This window comes from Notechis scutatus, chromosome 1, assembly GCF_049901735.1.
Source record: "Notechis scutatus isolate UNSWTSFEM ecotype Mainland chromosome 1, rNotScu1.2, whole genome shotgun sequence".
NCBI classification, from domain to species: domain Eukaryota; kingdom Metazoa; phylum Chordata; class Lepidosauria; order Squamata; family Elapidae; genus Notechis; species Notechis scutatus.
Genome location: NC_142009.1, coordinates 247,860,281 through 247,877,849, shown reverse-complemented (window position 1 = coordinate 247,877,849; position 17,569 = coordinate 247,860,281). Strand labels below are relative to the sequence as shown.

The following is a 17,569-nucleotide window of genomic DNA, read 5'->3' as shown; positions in this document are numbered from 1 at the left end:
AAATTTATGCCTGGAAAAAAAGAGGGAAAGAAAGAAAAAAAAACCAGAAAGTTTCTTTGGGGAAAGTAATTTGCATTATCAGTAACCTTTCCTATTAAGAGATCGTATTTCCCAGCCATGCACCATATTTCATAGCACAAACATTGTACCAATGCTGATCATCACTGCAGTGATTTCAAGGAAGAAATACTTTTAGACTATGTCCTTCAAAAGTAAACAAATTAAAATTTAATTATATGAAATTACTAGATATATATTAGACACACAAACACACACACACACATAATCAAGATTTGTAACTTCTCCCAAAACAAATAGCTCTAAATTCAACTCAGTAAATATGATAAACACTTAAATGGCTGAACAGCACTTCAATTAAATATTTTTATAAACACATATTTACATATATTCTTATTGTAGTTGTTGCTATGACACTTTTTGTTTTAATTTGCATATATTACCAGCATGGTAGTCATTCTAGCCAACTTGTATCTAACCCAACTTAATGTCATTATTTCATATTATATTGAAGAAAAAAGTTTTATTTTGGGAGATAATGCTATTTAAAAAAAAAAGCTCAGACAGGCACTGTCATAACGAGAAATTAAAAAAGAATCACTATACTGCAAGGCTGGTTTTACTATGAATATTTTTTTAATCCAATGATTTTAATACAGATACATGAGGATTATTTGAATTCCTTCACTGCAATTTTCCCGGTCTGATCTACATTATGGTATTATGAAGGGCACTACAATGTTACTAACTACAAAGTAGAAAAGATCCAAGTAGAATTATATTCAGAATGCAACTACCGTATTTAACAATAAAATTATGCAGTAAGAATTAAACTCCCATTAAGTCCTGAAAGGGCAGAAAAATTACCCAATTGTCTCATTTTAATCTCTCTCTCTCTCTCTCTCTCTCTCTCAGCCACCTCACAAATCTACCTGGCTGTCTTCAGGACACATAAAGTATTACATTATGCAAACATTATGGCCTGTTCATTTATAAGGAAACGTAAGTATTCTATGTATTATTTTGTAATACTAATTAGTTGACCATTAATTATAGCTGATACATCATCAAGGCTACTAAATTTTAGCATTTACTCTACACCTATAGGTTACAAATAAGATCACTGTTTGAGGTTCAGATTTCCTGCATTTCTTATTGTCCACTAAGTATGTGTCAACTATTATTATGTTGGGTTTTGTCATTACTGCAATCAAAAGTGTAGTGTTAAAAATGATCCTGTGATGAGAATTGAAATAAAATGTTATAATTATTAAATTAATGCAGTGGCAATTAATATATGACAGGTTTTATTTTTTATCTATACTTTATTTGTATTAATTTGTATTTGTATTCTATTTATTGCATACATTTTCAAAACTGAAAAGCAAAGGATGAAAATAATTAACTTCTATCGTACTTAATTTTTATTCTTACTTATTTTACAAAAATTATTAAAAAAATGTTGGCCCTAAGCTCTGGGCCTCTTGAGTCTAATAAATAAGTTGATCTAGTTGGCCTGTGTACCAGTGATATTCTTTTCAATCTGTAGAGGCATCTGATTCAGTGTACACAAATTTCATGGTCAGAAATCTGTTGTAAGGGATAAAAACTGGAGACATTCTGTACTCTAAGCAGGTCTATGAGCATAATTAAGAAACATTTCATATCCAACCTCCCCTTCCTTAAAACCATTTTATAAAATGGTTTTTTTATAGGAAAGAAATGGTTCGGGCAAAAGAAAATCGCAAAACTTAATTTCAGAGATTACTCGTTTAAGGGAAAGTCATTAGTGTGTGTGTATATGTATATATAGAGAGAAAGAGAGAGAGAGATCATATTCAAGAATTTAAACATTGTACTGATGTCTTACATTTTCAATGAAATGGGCAGAGAGAGTTTAATGTGGAGTGACAGTGACATTTTGCCTTTATTTCAGGATCTTGGGGAAATCCCATTAATTTTTTTTTATCGTAACAACCTTATCAGACATTTAGGGTAAAAAAATAATGCTTATATTTCAATAAATTGGAATTTGAGCATGGTTGTCCAATCCTACTCTAAATGTTCAATCATACTCCAGCTAAGCTTTTGCACAATATAATCATAGAGCACAATAACACATATTATGGGCATTCACTGAGGTGGGCAGGGCTTAAAATTGGCAAGTTAGTGGGAGAAGTGTCACAATCCAAGCCCTGCCCCTTTTGGATGTGCATGAGGCATCAACACATGATGTGTAGGTGTTTGATTGTAATGCTGTACTGCCCCCCTGCAGATTTTGATACATATACACTTTGAGCACACCATGCTCTGTGGCTATTTCTCATTGTTCAGGTTTTTTTTTCCTGCTGTGTATCTAACTTAAAACATTCAGTAGTATTGCTATGCATTTGAATAGTTAGGAAAAACAATGGCAACCATTGTGGGTGTATACTAAATCCCTAGAATCTAGATGAACTGATTTTCAGATGCAAGTTAAGTGTAACCAGAAGGCCCAATTCTATTCCAAAACAAAAGAAAAGAACAATAGCAAAACAAAACAAAAACAAAAAGTCTAAATATTAACAGTAGTTGCATCAAAGTAAAGAGAACAAAGAATGCTAGGTCACTTATTACCAAAAATTGTACCTTTCCATATAAAATATTTAATTATAATTCCTACAATAATCTCAGAAGTATCTTGATTTCAACTACTCTATAGAAGTCCTAATGTTTTTCTGAAATTAGGACATAATCAAGAGATAAAAGCTCTCAGACGCTGGTTTGAAATTCACTGTCCAGTATTTTCAGACAGCTGTAGAAAAACAAATTCAGGTTTAAATTCCTAACCAACTGCTGCCAATCTACAGGTTGTAACAAATTGCAGGGTCCATAAACAATTTATTATAGAAATTACTTAATGTTCAAATAGGTTGTTATTTTCTTCTAAACAATGCCTTACTCTTCGATGCATGGCCTTCAAATTTCCTAATTACAGAAACATTTTCTTTGAAAAATAAATAAATAAAAAGTTAATAAAACATAATGTAACAAACCTATGAGCCTGATTTTGGATACACCTTGTATTCAGGAAGAATTCTAAAACTAGGTGGATCAATAACCCTACTCAACTTTAAAATTCTTCACTCTAAAACTGACCTTGGTATCTGTGCCTTTTCCTTTGATTCAGAAATATCCTAATTCAGACATTCAGAATCTAAAACTTTAGAACCAAAAGGAGCAATTTAGGTCATGAAGACCAACCTCCTCCTCCGCGCTGGATTCCAAATTAAATCATCCAAAGTTCAAGATTTTCTAGCCTCTATGCTCATGTGGGAAGAAGATACTCAGAATTTTTCTGTGTAATGGTGGCACTGTTGGTGTTTACCTCTTAATGCTGTTCTAACATTAAGCTTGAATCAACCTTTTTGTAATTTTAATCCATTACTGTATGTCTTGCCCTAAGATTTACAGAGTACGTGTTTGAGTTTTGAAAAGTATAATTATGCAACAAAATCCTTTCAAAGTACAATTTTAGGTATAGGCAATCCACAACTGATTAATTTTATTTTCTTCCTAGGAGCACTCTAAAATTTAGGTACATTTTGAAGACAAAAAACAAACAAACTGTAACCTGAGTTCACCAATTGAGATTGGTAGTCAAAGGTTATAATTAGGAAATTCATTTCAAAGCTACTGATTTGTTAAACTGGGAATCACATTAGGCCATCATTAGTTTTTCTGCATGTGCTTAGCTAGATGTTAGAACTGAACTCAACAAAATAAATGTTCCTTCTTATAATCCTTCAGGGAAAGATGTGTGAGAAATACTGCAAATAAATGAAGTATTTTTGCAATATTATCTTTGAATAGACAAAAGAATTTCATGGGATTTAAAATCCTGCCATAAAGTAATTTTAGAGGATACAGTAATCTACTTTTAATTGTAATTTGGAGCTCAGTTTTAAGAGTGACTGCAATTTAATTTCTCTCCATGGGAAAAAAAGATGCCAGAAAAAAGTATTTAACGCAGATGACTATGAATCAGTGACATTAGGCCATTTCCCTCCTCCTCCTCTTTTTTTTTTTTTTTTTTGGGGGGGGAGGGAGGCGCTGAACTGGCATTAGTTTTACAGCACCATAAATATATATATGTGTAAACCTTTCTGCAGTTCAACCAGGACATACATTCTGGATTTCTGCCTATTTAATTTTCTCTGTAAATAAATGTTCAATGCCATTTTGTTCCAAAGACAGAAGACACACAGCCCTTTCATTATTTTGCACATGGAACAACCCCCCCACAAAAAAAAAAAGAGTGAGGGTCAAATGCATCTTCATTTCTTAGAATGAAAGTCTCAATTTAAATCTGGAGAAGACCCACATAGGAAGCAAATTTATCAGATGGCCATGCATACTCCCAGTGGGACTGAGAGGTAAAATCTGAAATGAGAATGTAATCATCGAGTCCTTGGTGCTCTGGGAGTTTGGTTATTTGCTTGCAGACCATTACCCAACTAGGAAACACCACTTGTTTGAGTGAGTGTGGAGTTTATTACCTGTTTATATACAATAGCTTACACTACTAATGTTGGTGGAGGTAGACTTTCCTCCTTGGTGGTTCCTTGAATATTGTTTTCTGCCTAATTGTTGTCTGGTGCTGACCCCTGTTTATTTGCATGTTGGCTGCTGGAAGGGATATGTTTTAGGTTTTTTGTTCCCTTCCAAGATTTTTCTGAATGCCAAGCTTCTAGGAACCCCTTAGCATTTTTTAGTTTATATTGGTCAAGAATCCTAATATTCTAGCTTCCCAGTTGAAACTGTGGTTGACTCTGTTCGTGTAAGATTAATGAGATTTCACCCTGTCTTCTGATAGCTAGTTGGTGTTCATGGATGCACTCTGCTCTATCTACATAGTGGCTGTTGTATATTGTAGATAATACCCATGTTTTTTTTCTTTGACTACTTTCAGTTTGCTTAAGATGTTTTGAAGGACTTTAGTTGGTTTGTGTGTTATAGTAATGCCATGTGCTTGTAGTTGTCTGTTGGTTGTTTTTGATAAACAATTGGGCAAAAAAACAATACTCTAATCAATGAACCTCCAGGAAGAAAACTACATCCACATCGCAACTGGCAGGACAAGCAGTAGCATGTAAACAGGTAGCAAACCCCACACTCACTCACACAGATGAGTGTGTTTCTAGTTGAGTAATGAAACATTTACAAGCAATTGAACAATGAACATGAAGCATTGTCCTGCAATGTTATTTTCTACCTAGACTTTGCATCCATTTACTTTGCATCAATTTACTTTAGTATAAAAATATGAATATGTCTAATAATTATACAGGCTTGAAGTGATCACACACTGTAGCAATATTACAGAAAATAGATAATTAAAAAGAAAACTCCTACATCACAGGTGTCCTATTCAAACGTTATTAATTACAACATTTTGTCATCACATGAACAATGGAGATAAATTCTCACCAGCCTTCTCCCTTCCAAAGGCTAGAGATACATAGCCAGAGAAGGCACTTATGCTACAGCAAGGTCATCTACATCAAAAAGGCCTTTGTCTATAGAACCGTATGGGTATTTTCTTCCATATGATCCAATTACCCAGACAGATGGTAGACTCCTCTTCACTGAATGTATTCAACAAGAGTTTAGACAGCCATCTGTCCAGGATGCTCTAATTTGGATTCCTACACTAGGTTGGAGGTTGGACTCAATAGCTTAAAAGCCCCATTCCAACTCTGTGATTTGATGAGTTCAAATCCTGATTGCACAGATTTTGAATTCATCTGGAATGCAGGATCCATCCAAAGGATTTCCTCTAGAAGTTACTGGAAACATGGATCATCTTTGGCACTCAAGTGAAGGAGATAAATGCTCTATTTGTAATGCCGTAACAGAGCTATGATTAATTGGATTTTCTTTGTCAGCTAGATATAATTTTCTTTATGAAAATCTGGACTGTTCCCACCTGACTGGTTTTTTTTTTTTTTTTTGCAAATTGATAAAAACCTGGTTGTTTCCATAAACCTTGGATAAAGGATGGTGGTTGACCTTCTTTGGATTTTGGTATATTTTGATTTTTTAATAATATGGGATTGGTCTTCTGGCCCGTTTTATTCTTTTTATTCAATATATGTTTTCTTTTTTACAATAATTGTTACATTGTAAAATTTTAATTACAAGCTTATAGAGTCAGGAACAAATTAAATTAAAAAAACAAAATCATTTACTTTTTCTAACTTTAAGCAGTATTTCAATTTTGTCACAGTTTGCTCAGTCCTTCCTTCAAAATCTGCTTAAACATATTTCTATTCCTGCAGAAAATGCTTAATATATCAATAAAGTTCTTCAATAGATCTTAGAGGATCCTTTTTGTAAATTTGAGTGGCTACTTGCCAATCATGGGGTAAACTTCCTTGTTTTCTTATTTTGTCCTTAGACAACACCTTGTGGCTCTTTTTATTTGAAATGTTTAGGACAAAGAATTTGGCCTAGTCTACTTAAAAGCCTTACATTGAGCAAAGAAAACAAGGATTTTACTGGTTATTCATGAAGTTTTGTTAATTTTGAAGCCTTCTCTTTCTTTTTCTCTTAAATATCATGTGAACTCTTGATTCCAATCAATAAATGTATCTTACTTTTTAAATGTGATTCTTTGCCTTGAAGTTTCTCAATACTGTTATCAGTGGATCCATTTGTTTAAAGTCCAAATATTTATGTAGGTCTTAAACAAGTTCTAGCTAATGCACTGTGTCAAAAGGAAGAACTAAGTTATGTGGCTCTGCAGAAAGTTTTTATAAGTGCTAATTCTTTTGAGATGTGAACAATAAAGGCTGGGAACAAGCCAGGAGTTTAAGAAAACATAGATCCATCCTGCCAACTCAGCAAAGTATTTGTTCTGATATTAATAGATTAATAGTTCCAGACTGTTTTACAGGTCTATAGGAGTTTTAATCCTGCAAGTGTACTGGGTGCCTAAGCAATTTATATGGAAATGGTGAGTGGTACAAACAGCACTATTTTTCAAAGCAAACCTAAGATAGAATAGAATAGAATAAAATTCTTTATTGGCCAAGTGTGATTGGAATTCGTCTTGGTGTAAATGCTCTCTGTGTACATAAAGGAAAAGATACATTTGTCAAGAGTCAAGAATCATAATGTACAACAGTTAATAATAGTTATTATTAAGATATTGTAAGCACCATTCTGCATCTGCTGCATTCACTCATTCATTGGCACACATCTTTTATCCTAGTGGATTGTCTTACCTGTTTCCTGGTCCGTGTCTTTCCCGTCCTAAGTTTGATGTATCTGGCTATCAGTTCATTCCTACCTGAAATGAATATGAATTTACAATGAAGACTAAAAGTAACAATTCATCATGAATAATATACACATCAGAACATAACTTAAAATAGATGCAATGAAAAGATGGTTCAGGGATAGTTTTGAAAATAAAGATATGAGCAAACTTTTTTTTTTTTTTTGCATTTTTAAAACTCTTTTTGCTATTTTATAGATGGGAGAATCCAACAAGCAAATACCTAGGTATCATTGGATTTTTTTCCCTTGGTTTTGTCCAAAATTTGTACTTCAGCTAAAAAAGTACTGGCATATGGGAAATTATTTTAATTTTAAATTATATACAGATAGCTTTTGTTTAATGATCATTTGTTCAGCAACCATTTACACTTACAATAGGACTGAATGAGTGATAGTTATGACTAGTTCTCAGAGTTCCGACTGTTGCACTGCCCCTGTAGTCATGTGATTACAATCCAAGCCATTCGTGCCCAGTTCATGATTATAGCATTGAGCGAGTAGCAGTCGGCTGATCACAATTTTTTACATTCACTTCCAGTTTCCCCACAAGCAAAGTCAACAGGGAAGTTGCAAACGCATGAGGTCCTCACTTAACAACTTGTGTGGTCCTTGTTTAACCATGGCAACTGGGCTTACCAGAACTGTCGTTGCGAAGAGGCCTGGTCACATGACAGCATGCATCACTTAGCACTAGCAACTCTGGTCCCAATTGCCATTGGAAACTGAGGACTACCAAATTAAAAAGAAAGAACAATGGCAGACAAAAAGCTGTTACAAAGTGGAGCAAACTTCTGTCACTAACCAATGTGATTATTGAAAAATACAAAAGATATATAACACTTTATTTATTTTCACGCCTTTGAGTCAGGGTCAACTCCTCACGACTCCCTGAGCCATTCCCTGCAAGTTTTTTTAAAAACAGGATTTTAGGTTAGCCATTGCCTCCTTCCTAGGGCGGAGAAAGTGACTGGCCCAAGGTCACCCAGCTGGCTTTGGGTCCAATGTGGGGCTAGAGCTCAGTTCCTGGTTTCTAGCCTTGTACTTTAATCACTACAGCAAATTGGCTCTCTCATTTAAGCTTAGCTTACAATTAATATTAAATCATACTTTTGGCTTGGCTCTGACCACCTGCTCTAGGATATCCCTCAGCACTAAAAAAAAGTTATATATTCTATAACTGCAAAGGGGTAGATATTAAATCAGGAGAAATCTGAAAACACTTGACTCTGATCAAAATTATAAGGAAATGCAAGCCTTACATTTTACTGCAAATTCAATTATCCACAGTAAATAAAGTTAACAAGGAGGCAAACGGCAAATTCCCCGGCCACAACACTGGTTTAACTTCTTTGCCTTTCCATCAGAAGGGTGTTTTATTATATACAGGAAGTCCTCGACTTACAGTATTCATTTAGCAACCATTCCAACAACAACAAAGTGAGTAACAATCAGTATTCACGCTTACAACTGTCATAGCAACCCCATGACCATGTATCAAAGTTCAGGCACTTGGCAACAGGCATGTATTTACAATGGTTGCTGCGTCCCATGGTCATATTCAGCAGGTTCTGACCAGTTCTGGAGAACCAGTAGAGAAAATTTTGAGTAATTTGGAGAACCAGCAAATACCACCTCTGACTGAGATTTTACAGTATCCTTCCCCTGCCACACCTACCAAGCCACGCACACAGAACCAGTAGTAATTTTTTTTTGAATCCCACCACTGGTCATGTGATCATCATTTGCTGCCTTCCCAGCCTGCTTCCCACAAGCCAAATTAATGGGAGAAAACGGGATTCACTTAATGAACTCAGTGATTTACTTAACAACCCTGGCAGAAAAAGTCATAACAATGGAAGCAAACTTACTTAACAACTGCCTTGCTTAGCAACTGAGAGTCTGGTCCCAATCATGATCATAAGTTGAGCACTACCTGTAGAGGCAATTATCTCTACAAAGAAGCCCATCCCCCCAGCTGTGCCCAATCCAATGTTTCTGAAATTTCTTCCTCTCAGGACCCCTTCCCTCTTCTAAAAATTATGAAAGACAAGAATTCCTATTTTCGTATGTTCCAGCATTATAGAAGATTCCAATTCATGTTTTGGGAGCATACGGTATATTTTGGGCATCTTATTCATAATTAGTGTTTTTCTTTTCACAGTTGCTTTCTGTTCATGAAGTTGATATTTTTGAATCTTATTTTCAAATTAAATCAAGCTACTGTTATCCCTCACAATTTTAATTTTTAAATGGTACAGATTTTATCAGAATTCTTTTGAAATGCTTTGGGAGCAACATAATTTTATTCTTCGAATCTGAACTCCAGCTGTTGTTGTTTTGCTGATTTTCCACGCCTGTCCCAGTAGCGTTTGGTGATGTTTAAGAGATGCTTCTCAGTAGCATCATTTGAAAAGTTATTTTAAGATAACCATTAAGATTAGAGTACAGCATTCAAAAATTTCAGCATCTCAGTCAAAGAGGGCTGAGCTGTATAGAAAGGGTGTTGGTGCTTACCTGACACACCCGTTCTCCTTGAGCTGGGAAGAGCATCTAATAAGTGGGAGGTACTGCAGTCTCTGCTTATCTAGGCTGGGCTTAATTTGCAGAACGCTCCTCCTCCTCCACAGGACTCCTCCCCAGCATTCCCCAGTTTTGGCGAAGATGAGAGAAACAAACACCCTCTCCCTTAATACTGTAAAAATTCATTGGCTGAAACAGGATCCCACCAGATGGAAGAGGGTGGGGCTGGATGCTCTTCGCAGCTCAAGGAGAACGAGCATGTCAGGTAAGCACCAACGCCCTTTCTCTCACGAGCTGCTCAGAGCATCCAGTAGTGGGACATACCAAAGCTTGGCCTGTCCTACGGGAGGGACTCCGTCTGTCTTGGGATCCCCTCCTGGTCCCTGTGGACCCGTTGCAGAACCCTTCTGCCAAAGGAGGCCTCAGCTGATGCAAACACATCTATTTTATAATGCCTAATGAAAAGCGATGGAGAGGCCCAGGTTGCGGCATGACAGATGTCAGTGATTGGTGTCTGCGTGGCCCATGCTGCCAATGTTGCGGCACTCCTTGTTGAATGAGCTGTTATGCCCCTGGGCACCTGAAGTGCTTGAGTATGATACATTTTCACTATTGCGGCCATAGCCAACGGCCTATTGTGGAGGATAATGAGGATCCCTGATTGTTGGGCTGAAAAGACACAAATAAAGCCTCCGTTTTTCTAAAAGAGGCTGTGCGGTGAATATATATTTGTAATGCTCGCCTCATGTCCAGCTGATGCCATTGTCGTTCCAGCCCTTGGGATGGCCTGGGACAAAAATTAGGAAGTATCAGTTCTTGTGCCCTGTGAAAGGCTGAATTAACTTTGGGTATGAACGTAGGATCGGGACGAAGGACGACCCTGTCGGAATGGAAGACGCAAAGATCTTGTCTGATCGACAAGGCTGCCACTTCTGAAATACGACGAGCAGAAGTGATCGCTACAAGAAAAACTACTTTATACGTCAGAGATTGGAGACTTGATGATTGCAAAGGCTCGAAAGGGCACTTAGTGAGTGCAAGAAGGACCTTATTAAGGTCCCAAGTGGGATAACGGTGAACTGTTGGTGGGCGTAAGTTTGTGGCTCCTCGAAGGAAACACTGTATGCGTGGATGATGGGAAAGGGATAGGAGACCTTCATAAGTGATGACTGATGCCAAGGCCACCACTTGTCTTTTCAACATATTAGGTGATAATCCCTTGTCAAGCCCCCCTTGTAAGAACTCTAGGATCTGCGCCACAGATGGAGAAATGGGATCAATTTGAGACATGGTACACCATTTGTAGAAACTGGACCATGTGGCATTGTAGATGCGAGTTGTTGAGGGGTGTCTGGCAGCTTGGATGGTGTCGATAACTCTGTTGGAAAACTTTTTGCTCTTCAGATGACTCCGCTCAACCTCCAGATGGTCAGGAGCAACCATTGAGGGTCCGGATGTTGAAGGGGTCCTTGTGTTAACAAGACCCTGTCTGGCAGAATTCTCCATGGTGGTGATACAGATAGACTGCGGAGATCTGCAAACCACGACCGTCTGGGCCAGTAGGGAGCTACCAGAAGCAGTTCCGCCCTCTCGTCGAGCAGCTTCTGGATGACCTTGGGGATCAGTGGAAGTGGCGGGAATGTGTACAGAAGCTCCAAGGGCCAATGGCAACCGAGCGCATTGAAATTATCTGCTCCATGTGAGGGGTATCTGGAAAGAAATCTCGGGAGCTGAGCGTTGAGGGGGGAAGCGAACAGGTCTACTACTGGCTGCTCAAATGTCCTGACCGCCTCTTGAAAGAGGGTCGGATGGAGGCGCCACTCTGATGGATCTATCATGGCCCTGCTTAGCCATTCTGCCTGTGTATTCGACAGTCCTGAAATGTGTTCTGCTCTGATGGAAATCAGGTTGCTCTCTGCCCAATGACACAAACGCTCCGCTTCTTGCATGAGGTGTTTCGACTGAGTTCCTCCCTGTTTGTTTATGTGAGCTTTCGCGGTTAAGTTGTCGGTCAATATTAATATGTGTTGGTTGCGTACCTGTGGAAGGAAGCTGCGGAGAGCCAAGTATACTGCTTGAAGCTCCAGCCAGTTTATGCTGCATGATCGTTCTATGGAGGACCAGCGGCCTTGGGCTGTGAGCGATTGAAAGTAAGCTCCCCATCCAATCAGGCTCGCATTGGTGGTGATGGTAAGTCTGTTGGGCTCTTTGAATAGGCAACCTTTGTTATGGCTGGTCTGGTCCACCAGAGAAGAGATATGAGGACCTGTGATGGAACTTTGACCTTGTATTTGGAGTTGCTTCAGCCGGATCGCTGGTACGGGAGCAGGTGATGGCTCTGGCTGAAAACTTAACTGCATAAAAGTTTGCACCAGCTGAGAATTCAGCAGCTGCTATAAGCCTCGCAATGTCTTGGTGTGCTATAGTGTTGGAATTGGGGACATGCTCCCATAATAGCCAGAGCCATCTGAGGGAAGAACGGGTGAAGAAGGAAGCAGCCGTGGCCGCTCTGATGGCCCATACATCAGACTGATGGGCCCTGCATAGGGCTAGCTCGGGCCGTTTGTCCTCCGGCTTTAATGCCTCCAGCGCCTCACTGGGAATGGAGGACGAGGATGCTAAACCCACAATGGGTTCATCTACCTCAGGAGTATTCAACAATTTTAAGATATCTGGGGCCAAATTAAAGAATTTCTTGTTGTAACCAGTGGGGGCCGGGTACACTGCTGCAGAAGCCCACTGTTCCTGTACCAGGTCTGCAAACATGTGAGGGACTGGAATCACGTCTGCCTCAACTACAGGTTGGGTGAAAATGAGATCCTCTGGTCCCTCGTCTGATGGAGTTGGAGTGGTAGAAGGGGCCGGCTTGTCCAGTCACACAGAATTTTTGGCCTTGAACAATAGAGATTTGAAAAGTTGTGGCCGGAACAAGCCTGTAAATACAGGTTGGTCGGGAACGAGGCCCTCATCCTCAGACATCCCACTTTCTAAGGGGTCTGTTTCCAACATGGCCGGGTCAGTATTATGCATTGATTCTGATTCACTCTGGTCTATGTGTTCAATGTGTTCCACCTCTTCTGCCTCCTCCTCCTGCTCCTCCTCCTGTGGCTCCTGTAGGAGCATACCCCCTTGACACTGTATCTGGGTATAGTGTAGCTCCGACCTGGCTAATGACCGAACTGATTGCGAATCATACTCAGTGGGTGCGGGATGATCCCTGGTCAGAACCACATGTTGCAGGCCTGCTGCGATTCCCTGATGGATAACCATCTCCATCCAGGTCTTCATTCGCTTGGCACATCCTCTGGAAGAGATTGTTCCTGTCGAAGACCGGCAGCTGTTGGTGTGAACGTCTTCAGGTATTCTTTGCATGATTGAGCTGACTGGGCCTGTTGACTCAGGGGAGCCATGCTGCGCCTGGATGAGAGGGAGAGATCTAGGGGGGCAGGAGGGAGGAAAGATCATTTTCTGATGCCTTAGAAGTCCCCCCCCCTTTTTTTTTTGCTTAGGATTGTGTTGAGATTTGGACTTGTCCCTTGAAGTTGAGGAGTGTGAACCACTACCCGCTGCCATTGTGATTATGGAAGGACCAGAACACTTATTATTTAATGCTATATTGTGTAGGCGGTTGGTGCGCCCAGGGACCTGGCCAAAAATGGACAGGGTGCCCTGAAATCAAATCCCCCGTTTTTTGTTCTTTTTTTTAAATCTTTTTTTTTTAAAAAAAAATATATGGATATCTGCTTCAAAATTGAGTCATATCTCAACAATTAATTTATTATTGTTATGAAATTGCCAGTATTATTATATTGGTGTGATTAATATTATCAGAGCGTATGGGTGTGCAAGTATATATCAAATTTGGATGTCCCAATCAGCCAAACTGAGAACGCCTAGCAGGCCAAATAATCACTCACAGGCCTTCAACAGCTTCCCTGCACAGGCGGACGCTGGCCTAGGTGCTCGCTGTTGTGCTGCTGGATAGGGAGAACTGTGAGGGTTGAGCCAACAACACGAATTAACAAAAGCCTCGAATATGTTGAAAAATGAGGTTGTAATGATTCCTCGGGGTATTTTGTGTGAAAAACCCCTTCAATCTGGAATAAGGATTACTTCACGCAGTCTATTGAATTAGCACTCAACGCGGCCACGCGGTCCCTTGACAGTAAAAATAAAAAAAAAAATGGCGACCGGATGTTATTTGTGGTGCGCGCGCCAGCAGCAATCTCCCGCCAAGAAAAAGAGATAAGCTCCAACAGCCTTCCCTTAGGGTTAACCGGAGGGGTGAAATAACGAGGCGATTACACCTCCACCCCTAAACGGCGTTCTTGGGGGAAAGGAGAAACTGCAATACGACTCAGAAGAGAGCAAGAGAAAAAAAGCCTCGCCGTTTAAATGATAAAGCAGCTCGGCGATCGTAATGGCAAGGGTAGGGCTAGCGGTTGGGGGGGTGAAATGAAATCAAAGCCTCCCTGCACTTAGGAGCGCTTCCTGGTAATGCAATCCCCAATGGCCAGATGGCAAGGGCAGCATCGGTAAGAAAAGAACAATTGACTATCTACAAACCTTAAAGAGAATTCTCCTGTTTCGGCCAAGGATTAATGAGAAGCACTGCCTATCTCTCACAAGTCTGAGCCAAAACTGGGGAACGCTGGGGAGGAGTCCCGTGGAGGAGGAGGAGCGTTCCGCAAATTAAGCCCAGCCTAGATAAGCAGAGACTGAAGCACCTCCCACTACTGGATGCTCTGAGCAGCTCGTGGGAGAATTAGAGAAGAAGAAGGGGGAGAAAAAATCTCCCTCAAGCATTTATGTGTGTATACTGAGTTGCCATAATGGGGGAGACATTTTAAATCCAAATTAGGAAAAAAGAAATCACTGCAGGCAGGTCAATAATAGTTCAAACAGTTTCCTCTGCTAGGTAAGAGACTTGCTATTTAAAAGCCATGAGCAAAATCTATTTTACGCCTTCAAAAATAGTACAGCACAGGCAGGTGTTAAGCCATCCCTACAGTGAGTTTTGAAAGTCGTCCCCTTTCTGAGCCTTATGGAAAAGCAGGGACTAAAAGCCTGTGAGATTGGGCAGCCCTTCTCAGCACAGGCTGTGTTTTGTTCAGACAAGCTTACGGCAGAAGGTCATGTGACACGGGCCAAATAAACAGCATCTGGGGATTTTCAATTACAGACCTTCACCCAGCATGCCTGCACTGTAATCTCTACCAGATGAGGCTCAGGCCTCACTATTTTCAATAATTCACACACTGTGTACACATAACATGACAATAAGGGCATTCATGCAACTGCCTGATTCTCACATCAAAGCTCCCAAATGGCCAGCTGTAAGCATGCTTACTGTTGAATAATTCATTCTTTTCACAGGCTTGAAAAAACGCTCAGCAGGACTTGGCAAGCTTGTCTTCTTTCCTGTGCGGTATGCTAAACTCACATTTTGAAACCCCACTCTTTAAAAAAAAAAAAAAAGAGGAAGAGGAAGAAGAAAAAGGAATTGGATATTCAAAAATTTCATGCACATTTGCAAATGGTTGTTTATATATATTGTAAACTAGAGTTTCAACTAGCAACAATAGTAATAAGAGAAAGAAAGCAGATACAAAACAACACTGTTTTTCTGAGGCAGGTGTTTAATTTTTTTTTTTTTAAAAAAAGCTTTTTCCTGAAGGGTTTTCTCCTGTATAAATGAACGTGTACAAAAAATAAAAATAGAAACAAAACAGACCCTGCATTTCCTGGAGCCAAGCAATTTTCATGCTCGATAAAATTAATTTTGATAGATCCATTTTTTTTCTATAGCTCTACCTTTAAATAAATACCTCCATTATCCAGGAAAGCAATCACCAAACCATTCCCTTGAAGGTTCAAAAAGGACTAGATTGATCATTTCATTTGCCTCCTAGAAGACTTTTACAGGCTTTTAAAAAAAATGTGCAGCTATAATTTTAATTGCCAGACTTAATCCTTAAACAGCCTTTATCATGTTTACTGAATTATGGTAACTGTTTCCCTGAGCTACCAAAGCAGGCAAACCTTTGCTTCATTATATCAAGTTTTCTTATCTGTCAATCAACCCTAAAACCAGCAGGATCAGCTAGTCATGACCTCCCCTCATAGCAAACCCATGCTGCTTACCAGCTGTGGGCTGTGTATTTTTACACCCTTTCCCCTATCGTTCAAAGTGGTTTCCCTCTTAATCACAATAATCCCAAAAGTGCTAAAACATATCTATCATCTTCTAAGCCCTGCCTACAAAAGGCAAATGGGCTTGTCCAGCCACAGCTGATGCTTCATTCAACTGCAAATCGGATTTAGCAGCTACAAGAGATTTAGCATACCTGGAGAAATATTGAGGGTCACTCTTGCACAGTTAAATTAGCTATATCCTTCTGCCATACTATTGGTCTTTGAAGAAGGGTGGTGGTGTTGTATTTTAATTTTTATTTGCATTCTTTAGTTGAACTGGAAGGAAGCAGGTTTCTTTCACCACTACTGGTCTGATAGTCAAATATATGTTTAATAAATTACAGTCAAGTTTTTCATTCTGATGGCACTCATAAAAAAGGCATGAAATGCCAGCGTGTTTTTCCCATCAAGTAATAACTATAGTCAGGTTTTTTTTAATATACCAGAATGTCTTCATTTACTGTGCACATAAGTCATGAAAATGTATGTGTTACTACATGAAAAGTTATTTTAAAAGGATACCGCATGAGCTGATGCAAATGATATGTATCTCACTGTCCTTTTTGAAAACCATAGAGTATTTGGAATAAAAGACACATTAATAGAACAGTTTCTATTAACTAGGAGTCCCAGCCATTGTAACCCTTGGGTTTGACACACTTTGTGCTCTACCCCTCAAGACAAAATTGCTTGAAAAAAATATAAATAAAGATACTTATCACAGAACAGATTTAGAACTCGTTGATTCCCAAATTCATGGGTGTTTGACCAACAATACCATTCATCATGATTTTATCATTTGATAAACTTTGTTTGCAATCCAACCTAGGGTTAGAGGCATTTGATCCTAATTGTAATCATAGGGAGCATCCTTTTTTGGGGAGGAGGGCTTTGAATTATACTTCTGCAAACCTATATTTTAATTTAATATCTCCACTCTTAGGAATAAGATATAGAATTGTGGTTCAGGGGCATCTCAGCTTTTATATTCACTGATTTAGATTTTCAATAGTTATAATAGTATTTGTTTTTAAATTTAAATTAATCAAATCCATCCAACGTACACCTAACTATGGAATATAACTATATGTTATTTTATTTAGAAATTAGTGCAAAGGAATATCTATTTCTTTTAAGGTATTAAGGAATACCTTTAAAGGAATATCTATTTAGTGATTTCTTGCAAGAAAAATATGCTCAACAATACTAAGAATCTGCAAACAACAATTTGGTAGCCATCTGTGCCTAGACAATGCTCTCTGTGTCTGTTTGTGTGTATATGTGGCCAATATTTGATTTTAGAAAAATCACAGCTACCATTTTTACTACTATAATAACTACTACAGTATGAATCTTTTAATGAGCTGTATTTTACTTTTTGAGAGGTTTGTTTTATATAGAACATCAATTTATTTTAAGCAAGTTCTCTCCTTTCAAGAATTAGGGGGAAAAAACCCTCATTTTGGACAGAAAAGCCTTAAAAATGGATACAATAGACTTGAGTCTTGTCTGT

General features: G+C 38.7%; 1 protein-coding gene across 8 annotated transcripts in view; it reads right to left on the bottom strand.

Annotated features, from left to right (window-relative positions):
- TEAD1 (TEA domain transcription factor 1) overlaps window positions 1-17,569 on the bottom strand; it is a 229,511-nt gene that overhangs the window by 57,602 nt on the left and 154,340 nt on the right. For all 8 annotated transcript variants that reach the window (XM_026664832.2, XM_087950992.1, XM_087950996.1 and 5 more), the window contains one exon: window positions 7,287-7,351. In XM_026664832.2, coding sequence (XP_026520617.1) covers window positions 7,287-7,351 — 65 coding nt within the window. The remainder of the gene's footprint in view (window positions 1-7,286; window positions 7,352-17,569) is intronic.